We start from the raw sequence: 26827 nt of genomic DNA, 5'->3' as shown, positions 1-26827 counted from the left end.
GACAAACTCCAGAGCCCCTGTGCAGCTTCCCGGGGTGACAAAGGGTCCCTCTGCGGCCCCATGTGGCCGTGGGGGCTCCGGCAGTGCTGCCCTGGGGCAGGGGGAGGCTCCAGCCCAGCGCAGGGACCAGCAGGAGGGATGGGAAACACCAGGGACTCGGCTGAGAAAACATCTGCCCGGGGGAGGGAGCAGAGCGGCTGCCCACGCCCGGCCCAGAGGAAACAGATGCCACCGGCCCAGCCCAGGCATTTCCCGGCCCTGGCAGGGGGTGGGGAGGAATCTGCAGGTAGCAGAGGCTGTGGGATCACATCCTGCCCTCCCTCCATCCTACTGGCTATTCCAGTTTACAACAGGAGCAAGGCATGGATTGGGGTGCTGGGGACCCTCAGAGCAAAGGGAGGGTTTTGGGATGCAGGAATGGGGTTGGGAAGGTGGGAGTGAGCCAGGACCTCATGGAAGAGCCACTGCTGTGCACAAGTACAGAAACAGCTGTTTGTAGAAACCAGCAGAGATTTATTATCAGAACAAAACTCCTGAACATCTAAAGGCCACCAAGTGTCCCAGCACGGCCAGGGCACTGGGACCAGGCTGTGCAGAGGAAGGGAAGAGGGAAGGGAGAGGCTGAGTGCACTCCCAGCCCCCAGGACGGTCACTCCGCGGCCAGCTGCCGCTGCTGCTCCAGCAGGGACTCCAGCAGGTTGGCTCTCTGCACGGCTGCCTGCAAGGAGCACAGCACAGGGCACAGAGAGCTCACAGTGCCCCACACAGGCACGGCCAGGGCAGGGCCAGGCAGCCCTCGCTCACCTCGTACTGCCTCCGCAGGCTGCTCATGCTCTCCTCCTTCCTCAGCACTGCTGCCTTCACCCTGACATGGATATGGGGGGCTGAGCACCCCAGTGCCAAACAGGGCCCTGCCCCAGGGGGGATTTCATTCCCTCTCCCTCTCATCACACAGCGGCAACACCTTTATGCCATTGGTGTGTGCTGTGTAGTGTGGACTGAATTGTCTACAGGAAAAATGCCACATGAGCTTGCTAAGGTTTAATTATCACAGATTTTGGGGGATGTCCCAGCTGCTCTCAGCCTCTGTGGCTGTGCCCTGCCCCTCTGGAGAAGATAACGTGGCTGCAGTCACAGGTATCATGTGTGAGAGCCCCCAGGAGGTGACAGTGATCGTGGCCAGGGCTCCTGCCAGGGATGAACCCAGAGCTGTGCTCCACTGGCCTCTCCTGGCACTCATGTCCCCCATGCAGGCACAGGAGCAGCCCTGGGGATGGGATGGCACAGAGCAGGCCAGCAGTGGACAAAGGCAGAGGATTCAGGGTGGCTGAGCTGCAGCCAGCTCGGGCAAGGCTCCTTTTCCCGGTTTGCCTGGACAGGGCTGGAAGCTGTTCCTGAGGATGCAGCACTGAGCTCCTGGGCCACACCTGGGCTCCCTCACCTCCTGTGCACCTCCTCCAGCTCCTGGTCCTTCTCCCGCAGGAGCCTGTCCAGCTCCAGGTGCTGCCTGGCCCTCAGCTCCGCCAGCTCCGCCTTCAGCCGCGCGCTCTCCTCCTCCGTCCCCACCAGCCTGTCTGCAAACTCCTGCCAGACCACCCCAGTCAGGCTCTGTGCCCCTGGGACAGCTGGGCCTGCACACCCAGACACGGGCCAGGCTCTGCTCCTGGCTCACCTTCCGGATCTCCTCCAGCTCCTGCTCCTTGTGCTTCAGCAGCCCCTGCAGCCGGATGCTCTCCCCTTCCAGCTCGGCCAGGCGCCCCTTGAGCTCATTGCAGCGCTCCTGCAGCTTCCTCTCTGACAGCTCCAGCTCCTGCAGCTCCACCTCGTACTTGTCTCGGATCCTCTTGATCCTGTGGGCAGGAAGGACAAAGAGTCTGGCTCATCCTGCTGCTGCCTGGCTCAGCCCAGCCCCATTCTGGCTGCAGGAGGGATCAGGGCACAGCAGCAAGGGCAGAGCTGCCCCACAAGGGATCCAGGGCTGTTTCCTCAGGTGAGAGGTAAACTCTGTCCCTGTGAGCTGCTCCTTCCTGCACAAACACTGCTCCAGAGGTCACTGGAGAGATGTCCAGGGGACAGGGAAAAGGGACCAGCACCTGGAGGACCTGGGACCTCTGTCCTCTGTTTCCCCCTCACCTGTTCTCTGCTGCCCTCTCACACTCCTCCTTGGCCAAGGACGTGTCGGCCTCCAGGCGCTGGATCACCAGCTCGATCTCTTTGTCCCTCTCCTTCCTCATCTCCTCCCGCAGCTCCCGCTCCCGAGAGAGCAGCCAGGCTTCCTGCAATGGAGACAGCAAACATGGCCCTCAAATTCTCCTCAGAGCCCATGGGTGGCTCCTTTGGAGGACAGCTCTTGCCATTACCTCCTTCTTCACATAGTTGGCCTCCCAGGCCTGCTTCTCCAGCTCCAGCTGGTCCTTCAGCACCTTCAGTTCTGTCTGTGAGGAGAAGGAAAAACAACAGCTCAGCCCTGGGACCCTCCTGTGCTGGCTGGGGCTGCCCCTGTGGGGTCCGAGGCTGGGTGGTGCAGCACCCAAAGGGCTGGAGGTGAGGGGAAAGCAGACCTGGTGCCGCCTCTCCTGGTCCTCCTTCTCCTTGGCGTACTCGTCCCGCAGCGCCCGGGTGAGGGCAGAGCTGCTGGCCTCCAGCTGCCGCCGCAGCTCCTCTGCCTCTGCTCGCTGCCTGCACAGACACAGCTCCCAGCATCCACACCAGCACCTCTTCCCACGGGAGCCTGGCCCAGGGAGCCCACAGCTCCAGGGCTGCCCCAGCCTGCCCACCTGGCTGCTTGCTGGCTCAGCCGCTCCTTCTCCTCGGCCACCTCGACGTAGAGCCGGCGCCGCTGCAGCTCCAGCGCCTGCTCCTCCTGCTCCAGCTGCTGCTCACACCTGTGGGACACAGACACTGCAGGGATGTGCCTTCGAGCACTCAGCCTCTCCTCCACCCTGCCCTTCGTGATGCCAGAGTACACTCCCAGCTCAGTGGCATCGCCCGCCTGAGGCTGGTGGAGAGAAAGAGGCTGCTCCTCACAGAGCTACAAATACTGGGATCCGGATATTTGGGATGAGCACAGCACCCCAGAAAGGTGATCCCCCGGGGTGACACACCTCTGCCGGGCCCTCTCCCGCTCCCTCTGGCTCTGCTCCTCCCTCTCCCGCTCCAGCAGCCCCCGCAGCTCCTGCGCCTGCCGCCCGTAGTGCTGCGCCGCCCGCTCGTCCGACCGCAGCAGCTCCGCCTCGTGCAGCAGCTTCAGCTGCCTGATGTCCTCGCAGTGCTTGGCCACCAGCTTCTGGATCTCCGGCTCCAGCCCTGCCACAGAGGGAAGGACGGGCACGGCTCGGCCTGGATCCCACCCCTGGAGCCCTTGGCTGGCTCAGGGGGATGAGCACAGAGAGCTTTTCCTGCCCTCTGGCATCTGCTCCACCAGAAACAGGAAGCAAACGCTGCCCACATCAAGGAGCTCTTCCCAATCTCTCCTGGCACAGTCCCAGCTCCAGCTGCTGCTGAGGGAACCTGCCCGTACCTTTCACCGTGATTTCTTTGATCTTTTTGGTTTTCTCCTCAATCCACTTCTCCCGTCGGACTTTCTCAGTTGCGCTCATGAGTTCCTTCAGCTTCTTAATCTCCTGTTTGGAAGCAAAAGGGAAAACCTCAGAGGAGCTGGGAGAGAAAAGCCCTGGGAGCTGGGAAGGAAGCTGTGGAGCTGCACACGGATACATGCACAGCCCTGGCCAGGTGTGCTCTTCCAGCCCAGAGAAGTGGTGGCCACACACTCTCCCAGTGCCTTCTCCTCTATCCCCTTGGCAAAGTGCTCACTGCCAAGACACGAGAGCACTGATGGAGGGGGAAGGGGAGCTGGGGGCTGCCGAGGGTCCCTGCATGCAGGGCAGCCCATCTGTCCCTGTGTGATGGTGCTTTCCTCTCCAGCCTTCCCTCTCCCCGCCATGGAAAACCCTCTGGCAGGGGCTGGAGCAGGGCCAGAGCAGGGCAGGGCAGGTGAGGAGAGGGCAAGGCACAAAAGAGAGCAAAGACCACATTTACCTCACAAAAGGGGCCCAAAGTGCGCCAGACCTGGGGAGAAAGAAAGGAGGGGATGGAGAGAGAAGGGGAATGGTGGGGGAGAGGCAAATCCACACAGCTGTGTCTGTGGGAGCCACGGGCAGGGCAGAGCTGGGCAGGAGCCCATGGGGGTGAGGGGTGACAGCACAAGGGACAAGGACAGGCACAAGCCAAGGGACTGGCCAGGAGTCTCTGTGGTTGGAGCCTGCTCCAGAGACCAAGGGACCCCCACAGTGTGGCCAGGCATGAGCTCAAGCTCCCCTCAAGGTCAAGGACAAGCAGAGACTGGGATGGCTGAGCTGGGATGAGCCCAGTGGTGCTGCCTTCCTGCCAGGCCTGGCACAGGGTGAGCTGAGCTCTCTCCATCTGGAGGAGAAGCAAAATTCCTCCATGGCATTGGGTTTGTTCCAGCACCACACCCTGGGAGAGCTCTGCCTCCAGCAGGATCAAGGAATCATGGAAAGGTTTGGGTTGGAAGGGACTTTAAAGCTCATCCAGTTCCAAACCCTGCCATGGCCAGAGACACCTTCCACTATCCCAGGTTGCTCCAAGCCCTCTCCAACCTGGCCTTGGACACTTGGACACAGTCACAGCTTCTCTGGGCAATCTGTGCCAGGTGTTGGGGAAGGGTCTCTCCAAGCAGAGCCTGGGAGTTTACACTGTCCCTTGGTCAGTGCAGAGAACAGGAGCCTTTTGGGGAGCCAGGACAAAGCTCTGTGGTGACAAGGACCTTCTGTGCACAGGGAAGAGCTCCTTGGAGTGTCCAGGTCCCACCAAGGTGACAGACTGTACTGGTCCCATTTGAGCAAAATCAGCATGCACGTGTCCCCCCACCTTCCCTGTCCCCTCACCAGCTCGTGCTGCTCCTGCATCTGGGTGATCTTCTGGCCATATTTGTGGTCCACTTGTTTCAGCTCTGCCACCACGGCCTCACACTTCTCACTCAGCACCTTCTTGTCGTCGAGGAGCTGGGCAGGGTGAGGAGCCAGCGTCAGGCAGCTGCAGCCACCTCAGCCTGCCTGCAGGAGCTGGGATGAGGGATTACCTGGTCAATGAAGGCCAGGTGCCTCTGGATAGCTGCCTCATACTGCTCCCTCTGCAGCCTGAGCTGCTGGCTGAGCTCCTTCTCGGTCTGTTTGACGTGTCTGTCGGTCAGTTCCCGCTGCTGAGTCTGTGGGGAATCAAACACAACACGGAAATCACCATCAGGCCAGGAAAACAAGAGACAGAGCTAAAGGAAAGCCCTTTAAAGGAGGTGCTCACATCTCCCACCCCTGCCAGCAGAAATACCCAGCCCTCAGAATGGAAGAGAAGGGAGGTCAGCCCAGGTCCCCTCCAACCCAAACAATTCCCTGATTCTGTAAAACCAAGGGACAGTCCTGACCATGTGCTTCACAGCCCCAAGAACCACACGTGAGGCTGACACACCAGAGCAGTCTGCAGCAGGCTGATGGCTCTCTTCTTCTCCTCCACTTCCAGCTTCAGCCTCATCATGGAGCTTGTCACCTCCGTGGCAACAGCTGACACCTGCTCCACGTGAGCCAGCTCCTCTTCCAAGAGAAAGCCCTGCCACAGCAGAAAAAACATGATGAAAAGGTGGTGGAAACCACTCAGAATGAGGACGGGGGATGATTCCCACCAGGAATGGATTCCCAGAGCACAGGTGGACTCACCTCCCTCTGTGTGGCTGAGGCAGCTGACCTGGGCCTCTCCTGCTCTGACTTCTCCATCTCATCCAGGAAGCTGATGATGCTTTGGAGCTTGGCCTCTGAGAGCAGAGCCCCGTCCTCAGGGACCCCTGGAGGGTGGTTCAGCTTCCCAAACTTCTCCAGGTTATCAGCAGTCAGGGAGTTGGAGCTGGGCTCCTGCTGGGAATTCACCATGGGGAATGAGCACCCAGGCTCGGGAGAAGAGGTGCTGGCTTTTCCCCATCACTGGAGCCCAGTCCACTCACTGCACCCCATAACCAGCCTGATCCTCTGGGCTAAACCCTGTCCCACCACCAGGGTTGCTGCTCCTTGCAAATGTCCAAGCCCTCAATGCACCAAACAATTCCTCTACCACCTCCAAACTCTCCATCACCCACTCCAAGCTCCTCCACCACCTTCCCTGGCAGTGCCCAGCTGTTTCTCACCAGGCAGCCGACACTGCCCAAGGATGGACACAGCAGTCTCATCCCCCAGCTCACCCTGTCCATCCAGGCACATCTGTCCTTCTTGAGGAGTTTGGGTGGGGGCAGCAGCTCTGGCTCCTCCTCCAGCAGCCGGAGTGTGTCCAGCAGCTCATTGAGTGTGACCTTGGAGGGAGCTCTGCTGCCAGCACCCACTGCTGTCTCCAGGTCCTCGTTACCCGTCCCCTTGGAGCTCACATCCTAAGGGAGAAGATGAAAGAGAGTTTCCTGGGTCTCCCCAGAAGCCAGCAGAAGCTCTGATGTCGCCCTGGCACAGCAGCTGAGCCCCCAGGAGGCACAGCCAGACCCACCTGCAGTTTGTCCTCTGCCCCAGGGTCCAGCGAGGGCACAGAGCCAAGAGCTCCCAGGCTGCTTCCTTCCAGCTCCGCGGCTGCCGAGGGGGAATTGGCCTCTGCAGGAACCAGACTGTTCTCAGGCACTCACCCCAGCCAGCCCCTGGGGAGCAGCTCCTCAGGGCCAACAGCTCCTTGACCTCTCCTTCCCCTCAGTTCCAAAGCTCTGGGGACACAGCAGAGGGACTCACCAGCGTTGTTGGCTTTGGTGAGGCTGCCGGCCGGGCTGACATTCCTGGCTGAGGCAGGTTTGGCACTAGGTTTCTTCTTGGGCACCCTCCTGCTCTCCTTCACCAGCACCACCTCTTCTGCTGAGTGCTTTGTCTCCAAGGCCTTTTGGGCCCTTTTCTGCTGCAGCTCCTGCGGGGACATAGCAGCCATGGATGTCCTCAAGTTTTGGGAAGGCACAAGCCTGTGTTTGCAAGGCTGTGGCAGCATTTTTGCATCCTCCAGCTGCTCACTGATGTGTCACCCCCAACCCCCCCTCCCTGATGGAACATGGTTCCAATTAGGGCAAAGAAAATTTGGGGTTTTAAACATCTCCAGCTCTACTGCCAACTCCTGCAGCCTGTGCCAACCCCATCTGCACCACCAGCTGCAAGAGCAGGGTGACAATGACGTGTTGCTTCCTGCCAAGGGACATGGAGTGGTACTCAGCCCTCCCCAGAGGGACCCTGCTCCTGAGGAGGGTCCCATTCCCAGGGCACACCATGGAGCCTGGAATCTCCCTGTCTCAATGGTGGTCACCGTTTTCCTGAGAACTGCACAGAAACCAGCACTGTCTTCACAAACTCAGAACGAGCTGCCAAGGCTTGGCAGGAGCACAGCAGGAAACCGCTCTGTGGCACCTCCATCTCCGCAGGGAGCACTCCATTTCCAAGGCTGGCTCTGATCCTGCCCCGTGCCAAGGCTCTGGAGATGCAGAGAGGTCTCTCACTGCCAATAAATGGTGTGACACAGGCCTGGGCCTGGCCCTACCTGGATGGCAGCGTGCCGGGCCAGGCGCGCCTTCTCCTCTCGGATCTTCCGGCGTTCCTCGTCCTTCCTCTCCTGCAGATCCAGGATATTCCCCTCCTCCATCCACTGCTGCCTTTCCTTCCAGAGAGGAGGGTCAGAAATGTTACTGAGAGTTCTCCAGCATCCATCACAGAGAAGTGTGAGGGGCACCCACACCTGGTTCAGTCCATATCCAGGCTTTCCATCCTCCCCTCTGTGCAGGTGAGGAGCCCTTGGCACAGCTCATTTGGAGCAGCTCATTTTCTTCAGTTCCTCAATGCAATTATTATTATTATTATTATTATTATTACTATTATGTCATCATCTGGTTCTGCAACCACCGAGGAGACAAGGCTTAAAAATAGAATCACACGCAAGAGCAACGGAGCTTTTCATTACTGGGATAAATAATTGAACACAAAGAAACACAAATAGCTGCGAAACCTCGTCACTCTAACAAGTCACCTCATTAGGGATTCATTAGGATGTGCCAAGATGGGGCATCCCTTCTCTGGCCACCAGTGTGGCCCAGATAATGCCAATCCAGGGAGACTTGTGCTGCTACTGCCCGTGTCTGACTGCTCCCAGTCAGGGGGCTGGGGAAACTGGAGCTGTGTAGTGCTGAGCCTTTGGGCCTGGAACCCAGCCCAGGCTAATCCCTGGACACAGCCAGCACAGCTCTGAGGGAACCGGACCCTCCTCACCTCTCTGGACCATGGGGGGCTGGTTGGATGCAAAGCCAGACCTCCCTGGACTCTCACAGCCCAGGTTTGGGGACTAAAGGGACCCCAACTGCATGGCCAGAGGGACACAGGTGTGGGGTGGTCTGGGATACAGAGCAGGGGACAGGACCAACCTCTCTCTTGGCAGCCATGAGGCGCCCCAGAGCCGCAGCCGCCGTCCTGTGGCGCTGCGAGTGCCGCCGGTACCAGCGCTGGATGGTGACAGCAGCCAGGTTCACCTGCTGGATGAACCTGTGGGCACAGGGAGGGAGGGTCAGCACTGCCCCGGGTGCAGCAGAGCCCAGACAGCTTCCCCACAGCACCAGGACCTGCAGGTGCACTGAGAGTGGCCTTTCCCCAGGGTGAAATCCCACAGGGCAAGAACAAACTCCCCTGGAGCTCCTCACACCTCCTGGCACCGTCCTCCTGCCCCTTCCCTCACCTCTCAGCCTCCTCCTCGGTCACCTCCCTTCTCCGGGGAGCGCTGCTGCCACTGCTGCTGCTGCTGCTGTTGTTGTTGTGGGTCATGATGTTGTTGCTGGAGAAATTCTTCTGAGACTTCACGAAGCTGCTGCCGCCTTCCCCGTCCTCGTTGGAGGTCGCTTTGACAACATTGCTGGGACAGAAGATGAAGCCACTCAGCCCTGCCCAGAGTCACACACGACCCCAGGGCCAGCCCAGCTGCAGAGCCAGGACACCCCCCACACTCACTTGAGGGAACTGGGAGCCTGGTTGGAGCTCTTGGGAGCAGGGCCTTTCTCAGCAGTGGAGTAGTTGTTGTGCACCATGGTGGTGACGCAGTTGCCCATTGCACCCTTGTTGCTCCTTGTGTGGAGAGACCAGGAGTGTCAGAAACAGCACCTTCCCTCCCTGGGTGTTTTCTCCATGCAGTTCTGCCCACCCTACCCCTCAGGACCCTCTGTCCTACCTGTTGTTGGCAGTGAAGTTGGCAGCCAGGAGCACTGTGGCCTCTTTCCTCCTCATGCCCGAGGGTGGCTCCAGGCTGTGGGAGCCAGAGGGGCCTGGGAATGCCCGGGGCTGGTCATCCTGCCATGGAATCAGCAGGGATAAAGGATAAAGGCACCAAACCCTCCTCCTCAAACCCCACCAGGAGCACAGAGCTGACCTGGCCCGCCCACTCCCACAGCCTGCCAACCTCACCAGGATATTCCATGTGGTTTTCTTTTCCGGGGAGGTTTTGCTCAGAGTTGCCAGTTTCTTCCTTCCTCCTGGATCGGCCTCAAAGAAAGCCAGGAAATCTTCTGTCTGCTCCGAGCTTTATCCAGACCCAGGGAAGGCAGAGAGGAGAGAACAGGGGTTGTGGGATAACTCACAGCCACAGGACACACTCTGGCTATGCAGGGCACTTGGATGCTCCAGTGTGACACAGGGGAGAAAGGGGCTGGAGAATCACTACATGGCCACAAAATCCACAAATGACTTGTTTTTACACAGAGCTTTGGGTTCCAGGGTGGTGTGTGGTGATAGGGATGGCCACAGAACAACAGGAAAATGGAAAATCCCAACTCAGAGGACACTGGAAACAGAGAACTTTTGTCTCCTCACACAGCCCAGTCACGGCCTGGAGGGTCCATGAGGGCTGCTGGAATCAAATGGAATGTTTTTTGTCACAGCCACAGAAATATATTCCATTTCCCCAAATAGAAATTCTTGCCTGTGATGGCAGTGAGGCCTTGGCACAGGCTGCCCACAGAAGAAACTGGGCACTACCCTGACAGAGAAATGTCCCAGTCCAGACTGGATGGGCCTTGGAGCAACCTGGGCTCATGGAAGGTGATCCTGCATGGGACTTTAAGGTCAGGCTGTTCTGTGATCCTATGAAACCCTAAACAAGGGACCTCCTCATCAAAAAAACAACCAAAGCACCAGATCTTGGTTTTCCAGGCTAGGTTTTAACTCTTGATGTGCACAACAAAGCTCAGGGTATTCTGGAAAGGCTCCCATTCCCCCACAGGAGCAGGGAGGTTGGACACATGGGTGGTGTGTCCCCAGTGCCACCCACAGGACAGACAGACAGACAGACACCTGTCCGTGGCTGGAGCTGTACCTGTGTGAGCTGTTCACCCGCTGGTTCACCTGGGTGGTGCTGTTGGATCTGCGCAGGTTGTTCATGGCCCTGGATCCTGCATCCTCCTGCAGAGAACAGGGATAAATCCAGCAGCCACGTCCAGGAGGAGCTCGGGAAGGCTCCCCCACTCTCTCACCCAGCAGGACACGGAGTTCCCACCACCCCAGGGCTGCCAAGCTCTCCTTGAGGCAGCGGGCAATGCCGCCTCTCCTGGGCACTGCTGAGCCAGCAGGAACACGTTCCTTAGCACAAGCTCCTGGGAACAAGGGAATGCTGCCAAGGGATTACTCAGCACAGAGCTCAGACTGTCGGCTGCTGGATCCTGACAGAGCCCAGCAAGCACCTGGGGCTTGTTCCCTCTGTGGAACCCCTGGTGTGGCAGGAACAGGGGGTGCTGCACGAGGGGCAGGCTGGGCCTGACATCCCAGCAGGAGACAGCAGGAAATCGGGAGTTTCCAGATGGAAATTGGTGCAGGGAGGTGAAGGGCAAGGAAAGGAAAAGATGGAATCCTGATGCTCCCTACTCCTGCATCGAGTAGTGACCACCGAGGGCAGTGCCACAACAGAGCCAGGCTGGTGCTGGGGGAACCACAGCGAGGGGGACGTGGGCATTCCTGGAGCCATCCCATATCCCTGGCACAGGAGGGGGAAGGACAGAAGGACAGGGGCTCACCGGGGCGTTCCTCTTGGCTTTGCCATCAGCAGCCACGGACACAGAGCGCGCCATGAGCTTGGCGGGGGAGGCGCTGCCGGGGCGCCGCGACACCGGCGCCGGGAGCCCCGTCAGGACCAGGTCTGCCACCTCAGAGCTCTGCACGGAGCAGCAGCTCCGGGTGCTCTTCATGCTGGAGCAGGAGAAAGGAGCCCTGGAAGCAGAGGGCAGAGAGATGGGAAGGCATGGAGCAGGTACTCCGGCAAACATCGGCACACGGAGCTGGAACTGCTTCCCAACAGGGCAAAACACCCTCCTGCCAATTGCCACCTGGTAAATAACCCCAAGCACAGCCCTGGAGAGGCTCCAGGTGAACTCCTCACTGTTTTCACCCAACCCTATGAGGTGCTGTCACATTTATGGGCTGGGATTCCAGCAGAGGATTAAAGAAAGGGAAAAGCCCTGCTCCCCATCCCTGGCTCCTTCACTCCACACAGCCCACGGCAGCCAGAGGATCACACAGGCCCAGGACAGCCCAATCTGTGCAGGCTGGAGGTTCAGCTCACCCCACATCAGGCTGGGATGCTCAAGAACCAACCACCTGAGCAGTTCCCAAGGGATCCTCACCACAAGCTCCCAATCCCTGCCAAGAGTTCATTCAGAAGTGTCTGTGCCCTCTCAGGGGGCACAGGAAGAGCTGGGCCCCTCCCAGTTTGGGGCAGCACATTCCCCCACCTTTTCCCCTCTGCACTCTCCCAGCCCCAGTGCTGATCCAGGAAAAGACCAGATCCTTTATTCCTTTACCTTTATTACCCACACTGTCCCTAAACCCTCTCCCCTGGCAGCTCTGGCTTCCCCTCTCAGGGCTCCACCACAGCCCTTGGCAATGCCTCGGGCTCCACAGCCTGGGGAAACAAACAGCTCCCATGGAAACCGCCGGGCTCAGGGCAGGAAAACAGGCTCAGGAGCCCAGGCCCAGCACAGCACCCTGAGCCCCCAGCCCCTCAAATCCCTGATGCTCAGACTCCTGAGCTTTAAAGCCCCCATGGCCCCAGCCCTCCCTGTGACCCTGAAGCAAGCCCTGGCCTGAAGCTCCCAAATCCCTGAGCCCCTCAGGATCACCCACATCTATTCCTCTAACCCAGACCCCCCAAATTCCTCTATTCCCAAGGCCCAGGACTGCAGCCACAGGTCCAGGACTGCAGCCAAGCCAAGCTCCCAGTTCCCAGATGCCCCCAGGATCTCCCAGGACACCCATCCCGGGTCACAAACCCTCCAAGTTCCAGACGCCCCCCCCAAGAGCCCCAGGGCCTCTAAGACCCCCATGACTCCTAAGCCCCACACCCCTCCCCAGGACCCCCAGAAAACCCAGCCCCAAGCCCCCCATGACCCCAGACCACATCCCCAGGCCCTGAGCCCCTCATGACCCAGATCCCTCCAGGACCCCCCAGTTCCCCATCCCCGCAGACCCCCAGCCCGGACCCCAAACCCACCAAGCCCCCCACAACCCCAAGCCCCCAGACCCAAACCCCTCAGGACCACCGTAATGGGCCCCACGCACCCACAGGCGGGTGAGACCCCTGCGCTCGGGGGATGATGCCGAGAGCGAGGCCCTGACCCTGTGCTCGCTCCCCTGGAACTGCCTTTGCTCCCCTGGACCCCCCTCAGCCGCCATTAAACGCCCCCATCCCCTCACCTACGGCCGCGCTCCGGCCACAGCCATTGGGCGGGGCTGGCGGCGGGCGACCAATGAGAAGGGAGGAAAGGGCGGGAGAAGAGACGCGATTGACTGAGGGGAAGGAAGGGGGCGGGAATAAGGGCAGGATGGATGAGGGAGGCGTGGTCTGTGATGGGGCGGGGCTTTAAAGGGTGCGAACCAATGGGAACAGTTCTGAGATGGGCGTGGCTTCAGAGGGCGGGATAAATGGGCGGGGTTTGACCCACGTGGGCGGGGGACGCCATGGGGATTTTGGGGGGAAAATGGGGATTTTGGAGACCTGAGATGGGAACTGGGGCTGCGGGGGAGCCGTGAGAAAGATGGGGTAGTCATAGGGCCATTGGGGAAGGTGGGTTGAGGAGGGGGAACTATGGGCCAGGGGGGCTCATGGGATTATTGGGGGCCATAGGAAAAAGTGGAGCTATTGGGGGTTTGGGGGCAGATGGGGAGGAAGAGTGGGGAACCATGGAAAATGTGGGGCTGCAGGCCAGGAGGAGCCATGGGCCAGGCTCCATCAGCGGCGCAGGAAGAAGTCACACATTCCCAGACCCGAGTGGGGTTTATTGGTGGGTCCCGGCCCCATGGGGACAGCCCCTTCCCCCACCCCAGCCCCACAGAGCCCAGGCTGCAGCTGGGGGCCATCCAAGAGCACCCATAGCCGTGCTGGGGTCCCCAGAGCACCCCCAGCTCAGTCCCCGTGGATTCCACACCCTTGTCCAGCTCAGGGGTCCCACACCCCTGTCCAGCTCAGAAGAGCAAAGGGCGTGCCCCTCTGCGGGCCCTGGAGCACCGTGGACAGCAGGAGGGACACTGTCCCCTGATGGAAGCCCTGGCCCTTGAGGCCATTTCACACCGTGTCCCCCTGAGGCACCAGGACAGGCAGGCCCCGCAGGGAGGTGGGGCAGAGCCCCCGCAGCCCCCGGGGCCCGACAGCAGCTACATGTTGAGGAAGGCGAAGGCTGACGGCTGCAGGGTCCCCTCCGTGCCTGTCCCCCCGTCCTGGGGCTGGGACAGTGTCTGTGGCTCCACGGGCGGGGACTGAGGCCGGAGCACTGCGCCAGGACGGGCCACCAGCTCCATGCCAGCAAACAGGGACAGGCTGGGGGCTGCCGTGTCCCCTGCCAGCCTGTTCCCCCCGTCCTGCTCGCAGGGACAGGCTGGCACTGCAGCCCCGGGCTGTCCTGGGGGCTCCAAAGCCACTCCTGGCTCCTCACCGGGGGCCGTGGGGGCCGCAGGGGTCGGGGCCGGGCTCAGGGGGGTCAGGAAGGTCTCGCTGGGCAGGGCGGGGATGTCCATGAGCAGGTCCCCGGCTGAGCCCACCGAGGGGGCCGAGGGTGGGCGTGGGGCCCTCGGGGAGGGCTGGGCCCGGCACAGGGCCTCGAACTGCCGCAGCATCTGGGACAAGGGATGGGCAGAGTGAGAGCAGCATCAGCAAAAAGGGCTTGGCCCTGGCACCTTTTCCCAGGCAGAGGGACTGTCCCCAGTGTCCCCTCCCAGGGCTCAGAGGGAGCATCACCCCGCCCAGGCTCCCTGCTCCTGGGAAAGGCAGCCAAACCCATCCCTCTGGGACATACACAGAGCCATTCCCAAAAGCTGTGTGTCCCCAGGGGCTGTCAAACATGTGCCAGGAGCCCCCCACCCTGGGGATTTGGCACAGGGATGTCCCCAGAGTCACCTTTGTTGCTCGGTTGGCCACAGGCCCAGGGCTGCCTTGGCTGAGGTGCTGCAGGCGCTGCCGGGTCACGGCAAAGATCTGCTCTGGGGAGAGCAGGTCGGAGCAGCCGAGGGCAGAGATGGCACACATGGACCTCTGTGGGGAAAGGGGGGGGTGGCTGAGCCAGGCAGGCCCCCAGACACCCCCCAGCCCTCCCAGGGGAGCCCCCCGTGCTCACCATGCGGACGCTGTCACTGGGATCCTCCAGCGCCCGGACCAGCAGCTCCAGCACCACCTCACAGTTCAGGAGCCCACACCTGCACAGGGACAGGGGTCACAGTCACCTGCAGCACCTTCCCATCCCCAGAGTCCAGGGAAGGGCTCAGACTGTCCCAGAAGCAGCCCCAGCCCCAGGGAGCCTCTGACACTTACTCCTTGAGGAAGTGCTGAGCCTCCTCCCTGGTGAGGAAGACCCTGGCCCCACGCGTCAGTCCCGACACCAGGCTCAGCTCCCTCCGGCAGTCACCCGGGCTGTCAGCATCCACCCTGCTGGGGACACACCTTGTGGGGACAGGGGCCACCTCTTTACCCCTCCTGGGGTCCCTGCACACCCCCTGGCAGACAGGGACCCCCACCCCGAGCAGCCCATGGCCAGCAGAACAAACACCCCCGGAACGCCGGGACACTCTGGATCCACGGTGTGGAAAATGAAGGCAGCACTCCTGGGAATGCAGCTGGGACAGTCCCAGGGCTGGGGAGCCCCCCGGGCCCCTCTCACCTGTCGGCCCCGTGGCTCAGCTCCCGGCTGGCCCCGGAGCGGCTGTCGCTGCCGGATTTGCTGCCCGAGTCCGAGGCGCGGCTCCTCTCATTGCCCTGCGAGGATTCCCGGGAGCTGTGCCCGCTGTCCGCCTCCTCCCAGCCGCCCCCGGGCAGCCCGGGCTGGTGGCTCACTGCAGGGACAGCGGGGCTCAGCTGGGCTCCTCCCCAGACCCCCCAGACGGGCGGGGAGCCCCCAGAGAGCCCCGGCAGGACCCACCTCGGGCCCCGCGCGGCGCGGGAGGAGTCGGGGGCGGCACGGCCGGGCTGCTGGCGGGGGATGGAGCTCGGACGGGCTCGTAGGTGTCCTCGGGGAGGTCCCCGCGGAGCCGCCGGGGCCCCCCCGGTGCCGGGAGCACGGCCTGGGCCACGGCCTCGGCCGCTCGCTGGAGGCTGCTCAGCAGAGCCTCTCCTGTGGAAGCTGAGAGGGGTTGGGATGTTGGGAGAATCCCGGGATCACCCCAACACTGAGTCCCAGGCTGGGAAAAGGGGGTGAGGGAATTCAGGGAGCTCAGGGGACGAGGCACAAAGAGACCCCCTGGCCCTACCCCAGCTCCCAGCAGGAAAAGACCCGGCCAGGACTCACCAGAACCGCTCCTGTCACTGCTGAAGCCAAATCCCTGCAGGGAGCCACAGGGGCTGGGGCTGGAGCCCATCCCTGGGGGGGACAGGGAATGTCAGAGGGAGCACAGGCACTCGGGGGTCCCCTTCCCTGCTGTTTCCCTGCCCCCCAGAGGGCCCACCCTGGGGTGCTGTGCTCACCAGCCGGGGCCGGGGGCCGGGCGGGCAGTGCCAGGGGCTGTGGCAACGGTGCATCTGAGAACAGAATGCTGGCCAGGTCCTGTGGGGTTCAGAGAGGGAGAGAGGAGTGCTGAGAACCTGAGTCCCCAGAGCAGAGGGCTGAGGGCTGCCCTGTCCCCGCAGCACCCACCTGTGCGGCTGCCCGCACCTTCTGGTTCAAGCTGTTGCCGTGGAGGGGGTCTGGGGGCCCGGAGAACACTGCAGACACACAGAGGGGACGGTGGGGTTGCTCCAGGTGGGGCAGGACCCTGTTCCTGGCACAGCCCCCGCAGCAGGAGCCGTTTTGGGGTTCCCATGGGGCTGTTGCTGCTCTCCCGTGTCCCCCCAGCCCGTTACCTGCGGCCTCCCGGATGAAGCTGGCGTTCCTCTTCAGCTGCAGGACAAACTGGGGGGAGCCCTGGGAGCAGGTGTGCAGCAGGATCTTCAGCACCTGCCTCAGGGGACAGGGACAAGTCACAGCTGCCCCTCCCTGGAGCGAGGGGCTTCCACCCCATCACCTCCCCAGCGTGAACCCACCTTCAGCTTAACGTGGCAGGAGCTGCTCTGCAGCCGCGTCAGGAGATGCTCCAGCAGGCACTGGCTGCTCCCGGGGGACTCGTGGGAGATCTCTGGGGCCGGGTTAGGGATCCAGCCGGGATGGGAGGGCGGCAGCAGCTCCCTCAGTGCCGGGAATTCAGCCCCTCCACAGGGTCCCAGCCAGACCCGCGATCCCACAGCCCCGCAGGCCCCCAACACCCACCACGGCCTGGGGCAACCCCGGGGAGCTCCCCCTGCCCCGGGATCCCTTCCCTGTCCCGGGAACCCCCTGCCCTGGGCCCCCCCGAAGGATACTGGCGATCTCCTCGAACAGGTACCCGGGGCAGGGCGTGTCGTCGTCGGCCGTGCCCCGCAGTAACACCGGCAGCTGGAGGAGGAGGGGGCGGCGTGAGAGGGGGCGGACCCGCCCCGGACGCCGGTGCTGGGGCCTGGACCGAGGCCCCGGGGCAGGCCCGGCCCCGTCAGGGCTGTGCGAGGCCGCTGTAGAAGCGAGTGGGGGGGTGCAGCGATGACGTCGCGGGTGAGCAGTGACGTCACGCCCCGGCAGTGCCCCCCCGCCCCCCAAAAGCCCCGGTCCGTACCCGGCTCAGGAAACTCAGCCGGTCCCGCAGCGGCGCCGCCATGACACTGCCGGTACCGGCGCTGCCCGGTCCTTCGGCGGCGTCAAGGAACCGCCCCCGGAAGTTATTTTACACCAATGAGGGCACGAATTTCTGCCACTCAACCAATCAGCGCCGGGAGAGGGCAGGGCTCCAGGCGGAAGGGCCTCATTATGTTGACGCCTGAAGGAGGCGGGAAATAAACAACGGGCATTTCCACCAATCAGAGCCGCCCGCACTGAATAACCAATGAGAAGGGGCGTGGTTTGGTTGGGGCGGCACCACCCAATAGGAGAGCGCGGTGTGTGACGAGCGGGGCGGGCAGCCAATGGCGGCGCCGCGGGCATGGCGGCGCCCGTGCGGTGAGGCGATGTCGGGGCGCGGAGTGTGGCTGCGGGCGCGGGCGCGGCTGCGGCGCTTCCCGGCGGCGCTGGCGGCCTGCGGGGACCAGGTGGGGCCTGCGGGGACCAGGTGGGACCGGGGGGCGGAGGGGAGCACCGGGGGGCGGCCCCGGGGACGGCGGGTCCCGGCGGCCCCCGCTCCCGCTCCCGTCCCGTGTGGTTCCCGCAGGCCGCGGCCTACGGGCGGTGCGTGGCGGCGGCGGCGGCGGGCCCGGCGGAGCTGCGGCGGGACGCGTGTCTGGAGGAGTTCCAGGCGCTGCGGGAGTGCTTCGCCCGGGCGGTACGGCTCTGTCCCAGTCCCCGATCCCATCCCGGTGCTGGCGGAGGGAGGCGGCCCCGGCCCGTCCTGACCGCGGCTCTTTGCAGGCAAAGGCGACATCCAAGTGACCCCGGAGCCGCCCCCGCCCGGAGATGCTCGGGGGGAATAAAACCCTCAATTGTCCTCAAATGACGGAACCCCCCCGGTCCCGGCGCTGCCCACCCGCTCCCCGGCTCGGAGGAGGTGCTGGGTGAGGGTCACAGATTCTATTTTTATTTATTAAAAAAAAGAAAATAATTGAGATCAGAATGCTTCAGCTTATTTTATTGATGGGCTCAGCCCGCGCTCCGGGCTCTCGTTCCACCCGCTCCCGCCAGCCTCCCCAGCCCAGCTCGGGGTGCCCACGCCATTCCCAGGAGCGGGAATGTCAGGAGCATCTTTGGTCCCTTTATGTTCACACAGAGAACAACAAACAGGCGGGTCTGGCCCCGCGGGGGTGAAGGAGCCGATCCGGCTCCGGTTCCCTCTCACTTGGGGAAGGCTGGTGGAGCCACAGCCCGGATCCATCTCCCCAGGGCAGACCCGGAGCCCGCCCCTGGCTCCCGGCCGCGGTGCTTGTGCTTGACGACAGCGTTAATGGAGAAGCTTCAGGGGGTTTAAGGCCACAGTGTTCCGGGGGGTCTTCCCGAGGTCGCTCCCCTGTCACTCTGGGCTGTGACACCCTGGGAGCACCAGGCAGGGACAGTCCCACCCCGCCCCAGCTCTGCAGGGTTCCACTGGACACAGACTCGAGGTCGCCAAAGACATTTGGAGGTCGGGATATAAAACCCACCACAGTGATGAGGTCTGAGGGCTCCAGGCTGGGAATTCTCAGCCAGTCCAGGGAGAGCTTTGGGATTGAATTCCGTACATTCGTGGGTCAGAACGTAAAAACACAAAACCCCAAAAAAAAACCCAAGGGATGAATCACTGGGAGCCTGAAACAACACAGAGCTCTTGGGGAAGCTCTTCCCTTCCTCACTCACCAAATTCCCAGAGGAGGAGCAGGGACCTGTCTGGATGCAGAACAGGGCGGGAGGAGGCTGGGAAGAGCACACGGAACACGAGAAGAGGGAGGTGGAGCCCATGGATCCACCTGGCTCTGCCACGTTTTTTTCCCAAACCACTCACCTCTGGCAGAAGAATCTAAGCTGGGTTGGGAAGGGCTGGGGTAAAGTTGAGCTTCTTAATGCACTTTTGAGAGGGGAAGTGGAGCTGGAGAGCACGGAGAGGAGCACCCAGGGAGGGCAGCGGGGACAGAGCTCTGTATGATCCCAGTGTGTGGCCAAGGAATCCCATCCCTGGGAGAGAGGCAGCACAACACGAGTTGTGCCCAGTTAAGGCAGCATTTCTACTAAATGAGGTTCCTAAACCACCACTGTGTCCCAAACAAATGAGGCTCTGCCCCCAGTCCAGCACTGGGGCATTGGCTCCACTGGTCTCAGCTCACGGTTTCTCTGGGGTAAAGCCCTTCCCAAGGTGTGGATCCCAGGTCCCCTCGGCACAGCCGGGGCAATGCAGCCCCTTCCTGGTTCTGAGAGGAGCTGGGAGATGGTTGGAGAAGGCAATTTGATATGAATGAGATGCTGGAGAAGGTCCTTGGAGCAGCGGCCTGGCAGGGAGCTGATGGCAGCTCTGGAAGGCAGGGGACAGCAGGAATGTCACATCCTCAGCCATGCACAGGCACAACTGGGGGTGCTGCTGTGGAAACCCCCAGGGTGGTGCTCAGGGATCCGGGGAGATCCTGCAGATCCTGCAATGTGCTGCTGCCTTAGATCCCTCTCTCTGTGCCTGAGCCCCACCGGCGAGGCCGAGCAGTCAGGGGCTCCTGTCCTGTGTCACCTGCTGGATGTGGCGGCTGTGCCCCAGGTGCTGCGCGCCCTCGGCCACCTGGCTCAGCCGCGTCTCCAGCGCGCTCCGCAGGTCGTTCACCTTCACGTCAGGGAGGGGGTTCAGCCCGATCAGGACCCCCCCAGCTCCCGGTGCAGCCTCCTCCTCCTCACCCTCCTCCTCCTCGCCATCCTCCTCCTGGTCGGGAGGCAGCAGGTCCCGTCTCCGGCGGCGCAGGTCGAGTCCCCCCTGCAGCTTCAGCTCCCGATTGGGTTTGATGTCGTGCTCTTGTTGCTGATCCCTGGGGGCGGCAGCTCCGTTCTCAGCCCTCTGTGCTGGAGCATCCTGAGGGCCGGGTTTCCTGTCGGCGCCGTTGGAGGGACCCCCACGGCCCTCCCGGGGATCCTCCTCCTTCCTGTGCCCGTGGCCGGGCGGGTCCCGCTGCCGCCCGCCCACTCCCTCGGCCGGCGCCCCTCTCTGCCACTCCCGTTCCCGGGGGTGCTGCTCCCTCACTGCCACATTCCTGTTACTGGAAGAGTCCGGCACCACTGCCAGGTCCTTGGGCTCCACCTGACTCAGAGTTTTGGCTTTAAGGTCTGTTCCTGAGTCTCTTTCCAAACTCTTTCCTGCTACTCCCTGAACTTTGGCAGCCCCCGGCTGTTCTCTTTGGATGGGAGCTGTAGCTGCTTCCACGGCTTTCAGGAAATTCTTCTGCTGGTGGACATCTCTTCCAGCTTTGGCTTCACGTTCTCCTCCCAAATCCTCCGCCAAGGGCTTTTTCTCCAGGTTGTTTCTGGCTGCTGGAACACGCTGGGCATCCCCGTGGAGGAGATCCCGGTTCTCCACGGGATTCTTAACAGCTCTGTCATTCTCTTGCACCGGCACCTTCCACTCCTTGGGAGGAGCCACAGGAATGTCACGCTTGTGCCCAGCCTCTTCCAGCTTCCCCACGATGTCCCTGTGCTGTTTGGTGAAATCAGAGAGCTGCTGTGCTGGGTGTTGCTCTGGCTGCTCCTTGCTCAGCACCTTCCCAGCCGGGTCTCCCTTGGCTCCAAGCCCCTCGTCCTCCCTGCTCCTGGAGAGGGGCATGGCAGGCTCTGGCTGTGCTTCTGCTGCAGGACAAAACCAACATGGAAAAGGCTTTTCTCAGGACATTCCCTTCTCCTGTCACCACGTTCTGTGAGACATGAGATAAGGATGAGCAGAGCTGTGGGTTATCCCTACAGAAATGGCTGTGCAAAGTGGACTTTGCCTTGTGCCAAAGGAACTCAGATCTCTCCCAGCTTGATTTTAGAGCCCCTCTGAGCCCCTGTGGAGGGGTCCTGCTCCCTGGCCATGTCCATACCTGGCTTTAGCTTCTCCTCTGCCCCCTCCTCCTGCCGCTGCTGGTGGATCTCCTTGTGCTGCTCCTCGATCACTGCCAGCAGCTTTGCCTGCTGGTCCAGGAGCTGCTTGTGCTGCACCTGCTGCTCCTTGATCATCTGCAGCAGCACGTTGTGGTCCAGCAGCTTTGCTGGCCCTGCTTCTGGAAAAGGGTAAAAAGATAGAGGAAATAAAACCCCTGTGACCCAAAGCCCTCAGAACTATGTCAGCTCTGCATGGCCTGCAAGGGCTCTCCTTGGCAGGAAGATCCAACTCCACAAACCCTGCCAGGAGAGAAAGAAGAGAGCTGGAAGAGGATGGGATGAGAGCAAGAGACCTGCACACAAATCCAAGCTCAGGCTCTGACACCTCCTTGCCAGGCAGAGGTTGGAGGGAAGAAGGGCTTTGCAGCTCCAGCTCTGATGCCCCAGGGACAGAGCAGCTGGGGCCTTGAGGGGAAGGAGCTTTTCCCTGTGATGTGTTCAGGTGTCCCTGGTGCCCCTTCCCACACCCCTCCTGCCGTGCTGCCAGAGCTGTTTCACTCCTGTCTCTCTTCCCAGGGCTCTGACATCGAGGAGCAGCCAGGCCCAAGTGCCAGCATGACCCAGAGCCCCGAGTGGCCCTGCCTGGTGTGCCAGAGATGGGACAGGCACCACCTGATGCTCTGCAGGGGCTGTGGCCTCAAGACACCCTCCTCCCACAGAGAGAAAACCGGGGAGATCCATCCCTGTCCCTGCCTGCCCCGGGAACATGCTCACCCCCCGCCTTCTCCTCCGTGTTCCGGTTCTCCAGCGGTTCCGCTCTCTCTGGGAGGGGCAGCTCCTGCTTTTCACCTGCAAAGGACGACAGAGCTTTGCTGTCAGTGCAGATGTTCCCTAAAACGCCTCCACGTCGTCCCGGCACCGTTTGCATCCAACCCGACGGCTGCGAGGGAAGTAATAAACCCAATATTTAACAATCCCATGCCTGGTGGCAGCCAGCCAGCACTAACTACCTCGGCCAATTAACATGCAAGAACAGCTCTAACTGGCTTTTAGACGGGCACTTGGCAATGTGTTCCCTGTCAAGATCTCCCGGCTCCGTGTCCCCGGTGATTTGGGAGCCGTGCAGGAACAGCACGGCACCTGACATTTTGGCGGGTAGCGAACAACTGTTTGACAGCTCTTGCAGTAGCTGTCAAAGCCACCAGATTCCTCCCTTCCCTCAGCAGCTGCCGGAGGGGCTGTGCACACTCATGTGCTCCACTCGTGGAGTTAAAAGGAAGCACCAGGATGGAGATGGGAATGACCAAATTGTCCCATCTCTGGGGGTATTACAGTCCCAGAAGAGATTGCTCAGATGAGCTGCCCGTGAAAGGAGCTTACCAGGGTCTGCTTCCTTTTCCATGGGCTTTGCAGCCTCCTCTGCTTTCCTGGGGAGCTGGAGCTGTGGCTTGTCCCCGTCAGCAGCTTCAGCAGGGTCACCATCCAGCACAGCTGCCTGTGCCTTGGCTTCCAGCTTGGCTCCCCCTGGCTCCAGCTCCTTGTAGGGCGCCCTTCCACCCTGCACCGCTGCCTCCAGGACCTTCTCCAGATTTGGGACGGGGCCACCAGTCCCTCCCCGCTGCTGGTTCTCGGCAGCCACTTCTTTCCCTTGTTTTGGGCCCAGTGCCTCCTTCTGGGGCTTTAGCCTGGCTGGCTCTTCCAGCAGAGGGTCGTTGGCTGCTCCGGGAGCCGCTTTGTTCTCGTCGGATTCCTCCCGCTCCCGGCCCATGTCCACGACCACCTCGTCGTGAGGCACAGGGGGCTCGTGGCGATGGGCTTCCCCCACGGGCAGGGCAATCCCTGGGGGGACAGGCAGGGTCAGAGGCAGCAGGCTCCCAGTACACCCAGTACTCCCAGTACACCCAGTTCCATGCTGCCCTAGTCCAGTCCTGCCTTTTCTCCCTCATCTGGAGGTTACATTCCCAACAAGCCTCCAGAGCATGGAACACTAAATCATCTTCAATCCACCAATACCAGCACAGAGGTGGACTGAGAGGAGGGTAAAGAGCAGAGTTCAGAATCTCCATATCAGAGTCCCACAACACACACCCCCAGCTCCCAATCCAGCTCCCTTTCCCAGGATCACCTTTACCTTGATCAGGACGGTCCAGCTGCACTTTCTCTTCCACCTTTTCTCTCTCCTCCTCCCTCTTGGGCACCTGCACAGGCACCTTGATCTGTGGCTGCTCCATCTCCTCCTTCTCCTCAGGCACTTTGGGTTTATCACGGTCATCCTCAGGCTCCTCCACCACCGGGTTCTGCTCTGCAGGCACAGGATGGGGACAGGGATGAGGTGTGGGATCTGGGAATTGCTGTGTCTGTCCTGTTCCCCTTCACCCACCCAGCCCAGACACTGATTTCCCTCCTGCTGCAGCATGGTGGGGCTGGGGGAGCTTTTATTCTGGGGTCACTTGGGTGTTTTCCCTGTTGTGGGTTTTTAGGGAGCTGCCAGAAGGGAAGCATGGCTGGGATGGAGCTGGGATGGAACAGGGATAGAGACGGGATGAAGCAGGGATGGAGCAGGGATAGAGCAGGAATGGAGCTGGGATGGAGCTGAGATGGAGCAGGAATGGAGCAGGGATAGAGCAGGAATAGAGCCGGAATAGAGCAGGAATAGAGTAGGAATGGAGCAGGGATGGAGCCGGGATGGAGCAGAGACAGAGCCGGAATGGAGCAGGGATGGAGCCGGCTGCTGGTGCGAGGCAGTGCCACCAGATGGTAGCATCCCCCCAGCTCCCTGCCCCAGACCCCCGGCTCCGGGAGAACTGAGCTGGAATCCAGACCCGGATCTCCCGGCATTGCAGGAGACAGAGCCACGATCCAGCCCCGAACCCCCCAACACCACAACATAAGGTGGGGTCCAGCCCAGGTCCCGGCCCCTGCCGTTTTTGTTTTTTTGTGAAACCTCTTAAAACTTCCTCTTTTTTTAATTTTCCTCCTCTTTTAGTACCCAAATGTTCCCACAGTCCCTTGGAGGAGCGTTGGGGAGGTTTCCTTTTCCCGCAGATGTGTTGAGGAGGGGGATTAAACAGGCATTAATTAGGGGAAACTCCTAAGGGAGACGGGGGAGTTTCCCCTCTACCTTGACCTCAAAGAGATGGAATGTTTTTGGAAGACACATCCCAGTCAAACCAGTCACTGTGTTCAGCACTGGTATGACCATATTCCATATGGAATCTTTTGCAGATTCCATGGGATGGGAAGGGTCCCTTCCACCCCCAGCATGGCAGAAAACCCACACAGGGAGTGAACTCTTCCTCTGGAGAGCAGCAGAGAAGAAAATCAAATTGTTTCCCAGCAGTGAAGTTGTTCTGCAGATTTTTTTCCATCCAACAAACTCTTTAAAAAAAAAAAAATCTATCTTCCGTAACAAAAAAAAAATAAAATTCCCAACTCTTCCCCCCTTCGCCCTCCCCCGTGTGATTTCCTTTGGGGAATTAATTCTATAAACATCTTTCCATTTTCTCCTCCCCCTCCGCAGGGCTGGTGCGATTTATTACGAGATGAACTCATGGGAAAGAAGGGATTGCCACAACTTCAGCTGCGTGGGCCTTGCCTGAGCTGGGGAGGGGAGGAATGGAGTGGGGGGAAACAACAAAAAATTCACAAAAAAATTAAGTACAAACTCCTGGCCCAGAGGGATCTGTGCCAGCAGGACCTTGAGCCTCTCCAGAAACCCGGACTGCAGCCCAGAGCTCCACACCCAGAGGAGGGACGTGTGTGTGGGGCTGGCTGATGTTCCACGTTCCTTCGCTTCAGGAATGATGGTGGGAGGGGAAAAAAGACTCGGATTTTCTGAGAAATTCAAATCTAGTACCCAAGGGTCCCCCCTTCTCCATTGAGGGACTTCCCAGGGTTCAGCAAGTCAGGGCAGGACACTCCTCCTCCTCTTGAGGAAAAACTGGGCTGCAGGAACCAGTGCCCAGCCCTGGCCAGGGGCCCTGGGAAGAGGGAGGCCGAGGCCGGGGAGGGGAGCGCTCGGCACGGCTGCGGATGTTCCCAGCTCAGCCCTGGCCTCGATGCAAGAAATTATTTACTCTATTGGAGGAAAGTTTCTCGTTAATTGGTTCGTGGAGGCGGGAGATGGCTCTGGCCAGAGAGGACTGGAGGATCCAGAGAACCCCACAGCGGATGGGAACGGCGAGCCGAGGCAGCCAGATGATGTTCAAGGGGAAATAAAAAGGAGGGAGGGGGAATTAAAAAAGGAAGAGAGGAGGAAATAAGGGGAAGCCTTCCTTGCCAGCAGGAACCTGAGGAGTTAAACCAGCCCAGAGCAGCAGGTGAACCCCCTGTGGGCCCAGGGCAGCCCGAGGGGCCGGGGGAGGCCCCGCTCTGCTCCGGGAGTGTCCCTGGCAGCTTCCATCATAAATCAGGCAGAGGCACGTTCCCCGCTCTGCAAACAATGCAGGAAAAGCCCAAAACACAAACAAAACACAAAACCCAAAAGTCTCCACGCCGCAATAAGGCCAAGCTGCCTCTAAGCCATCATTTGCTCAGCGGGAGACAAAATTAAGTTCATCATCAGGGCGTGAATTAACAACCTCTCAGGCTGCCTGGAAATCCATCCGGGGCTCCAGGTGCTTTGCAGGGAAGAGTTTTGCTGGGGCTCTGCCTGTCTTCTTGCCCTCCAGGTCCCTTTGGAGCGTCTTCCAGTAACGCTGCGCCTCGTCATGTTTTATGAGCGGCCTTGGACTTTACAGGCAAGGCCTGAGAGGCTGTAAAAGCTTTTTGGCTCCCAAGGAGAGCCCGGGGTGTGAGGCAGCACCGAGAGGGTTCGCTCTGACCCCCCGGCTCTCCGGCAGCTCCGCTCACACGAGGGGAAGCCGGGGCAGTCCTGCAGCTGATTTGTGTGTGTGCGTGCCTGGGTGTGTTGTGGTTTGCCAACAGCCTCTCCAGGCTGCCGTAAAATTTCATGATTAGCAACCTAAAAGCTTCCCTTCTCCCCCCTCGCTCCTGGTTGGGATCGTTGCAATGGTCCCAGGCAGGCACTAAATCCCTCCTCACACGCTTTTGCAGCCCCTTGGAGCTGAAATGTTCCTCCACAGCCCCAGCCCTGGGCAGAGGCAGCGGGATGGGCCCCGCTGTGCTCGCCCTAAATCCAGGGAGAGCCTTAGGGACAGCACGAGGAGCTTTGGGACACACCACCCACACCAGGGCGTCACCCCAGGGCTGACCAGGGACACGAGGATCAGGATTTGCTTGTGCCAGTGCAGCTCCAGATCTGCTGAAATTCCTCCGTGGCACGATATGGAGCAAGATCCAGGAGCTCGTGCCAAGGAAAGCGGAGCCGAACAAGCAGGGCAGAGGGTCGGGGGCAAACTCTGCCCTCGGACGTGCAGAGCAGCCCCACAGCAGGAGCAGGGCAGGGCCAGGCCCTCCCCGGGGAGCCCCCAGCCCAGCTGCGCCTTCCTCCCCCAGAAACGGGTCCAGATTTCACAAGGTTATGGAATGGCATCCCTGAAATTAGTTCACAGTTGTCTCCTGACGCACCAGCAGTAAAAACCAACCCAAATTACCAGAGGCTGCTGGTTCCTTTTCTGTGTCACAGGCACTATTAAAAGCTCACTCGCACAAAGCACCAGGGAGAGCCGCCGCGGAGCCAAGCTGTTCCTGCAGCTAAGCAGGATGCAGGAGCCACGTTCCACACATCTCCAGGGCTGCTCCGGCTGGGAATGCCGGCAGGGACCCAGCCTGGCTCAGGCAGGTTGCTTTAGGGGGTCAAAACACACTGATGCAGGGATATAGAGGATG

At 60.9% G+C, this 26827-nt stretch overlaps 4 protein-coding genes across 6 annotated transcripts in view; 1 reads left to right on the top strand and 3 right to left on the bottom strand.

Moving 5' to 3' along the window:
* Positions 1–538: 538 nt before the first annotated feature.
* On the bottom strand, positions 539–11245 carry CEP131 (centrosomal protein 131). The gene is made up of 26 exons (XM_083874756.1): positions 11060–11245; positions 10366–10451; positions 9459–9573; positions 9226–9344; positions 9009–9122; positions 8740–8913; positions 8432–8549; positions 7558–7674; positions 6771–6939; positions 6538–6638; positions 6245–6427; positions 5730–5924; positions 5485–5622; positions 5102–5227; positions 4908–5024; positions 4039–4068; positions 3521–3623; positions 3105–3306; positions 2778–2885; positions 2562–2679; positions 2361–2435; positions 2134–2276; positions 1673–1850; positions 1442–1584; positions 805–865; positions 539–718 (listed from the first exon to the last, which is right to left on the bottom strand). The coding sequence occupies exons 1-26, from the start codon at positions 11228–11230 to the stop codon at positions 650–652; spliced, it is 3273 nt and encodes a 1090-aa protein (XP_083730882.1). The 5' UTR covers positions 11231–11245; the 3' UTR covers positions 539–649.
* A 2117-nt stretch (positions 11246–13362) lies between these two features.
* Positions 13363–17197, bottom strand: TEPSIN (TEPSIN adaptor related protein complex 4 accessory protein). Its single transcript, XM_083874485.1, has 13 exons — positions 17145–17197; positions 16858–16930; positions 16543–16634; positions 16363–16456; positions 16157–16224; positions 15988–16066; positions 15812–15883; positions 15446–15646; positions 15188–15359; positions 14842–14955; positions 14648–14726; positions 14431–14565; positions 13363–14150 (listed from the first exon to the last, which is right to left on the bottom strand). The coding sequence occupies exons 1-13, from the start codon at positions 17184–17186 to the stop codon at positions 13692–13694; spliced, it is 1680 nt and encodes a 559-aa protein (XP_083730611.1). The 5' UTR covers positions 17187–17197; the 3' UTR covers positions 13363–13691.
* A 315-nt stretch (positions 17198–17512) lies between these two features.
* Positions 17513–18102, top strand: NDUFAF8 (NADH:ubiquinone oxidoreductase complex assembly factor 8). 2 transcript variants are annotated; one of them, XM_083874649.1, is made up of 3 exons: positions 17513–17613; positions 17733–17843; positions 17930–18077. In XM_083874649.1, the coding sequence occupies exons 1-3, from the start codon at positions 17533–17535 to the stop codon at positions 17948–17950; spliced, it is 213 nt and encodes a 70-aa protein (XP_083730775.1). In that variant the 5' UTR covers positions 17513–17532; the 3' UTR covers positions 17951–18077. The 2 variants fall into 2 exon arrangements, with proteins under 2 accessions (XP_083730775.1, XP_083730774.1); XM_083874648.1 differs by having other exon boundaries at positions 17733–18102.
* Positions 18103–18110: 8 nt separating this feature from the next.
* The window catches only part of SLC38A10 (solute carrier family 38 member 10), a 30088-nt gene continuing 21371 nt past the window's right edge, over positions 18111–26827 (bottom strand). For both annotated transcript variants that reach the window (XM_083874646.1, XM_083874647.1), the window contains 5 exons: positions 23169–23339; positions 22418–22876; positions 21812–21886; positions 21037–21216; positions 18111–20803 (listed from right to left, as the gene is read on the bottom strand). In XM_083874646.1, coding sequence (XP_083730772.1) covers positions 19680–20803; positions 21037–21216; positions 21812–21886; positions 22418–22876; positions 23169–23339 — 2009 coding nt within the window. In that variant the 3' untranslated portion in view covers positions 18111–19679. The remainder of the gene's footprint in view (positions 20804–21036; positions 21217–21811; positions 21887–22417; positions 22877–23168; positions 23340–26827) is intronic.

The sequence above is a fragment of the Zosterops lateralis genome (genome assembly GCF_965231275.1).
Source record: "Zosterops lateralis genome assembly, chromosome: 18".
NCBI lineage: Eukaryota > Metazoa > Chordata > Aves > Passeriformes > Zosteropidae > Zosterops > Zosterops lateralis.
This window is presented reverse-complemented; position numbering and strand designations above follow the sequence as displayed.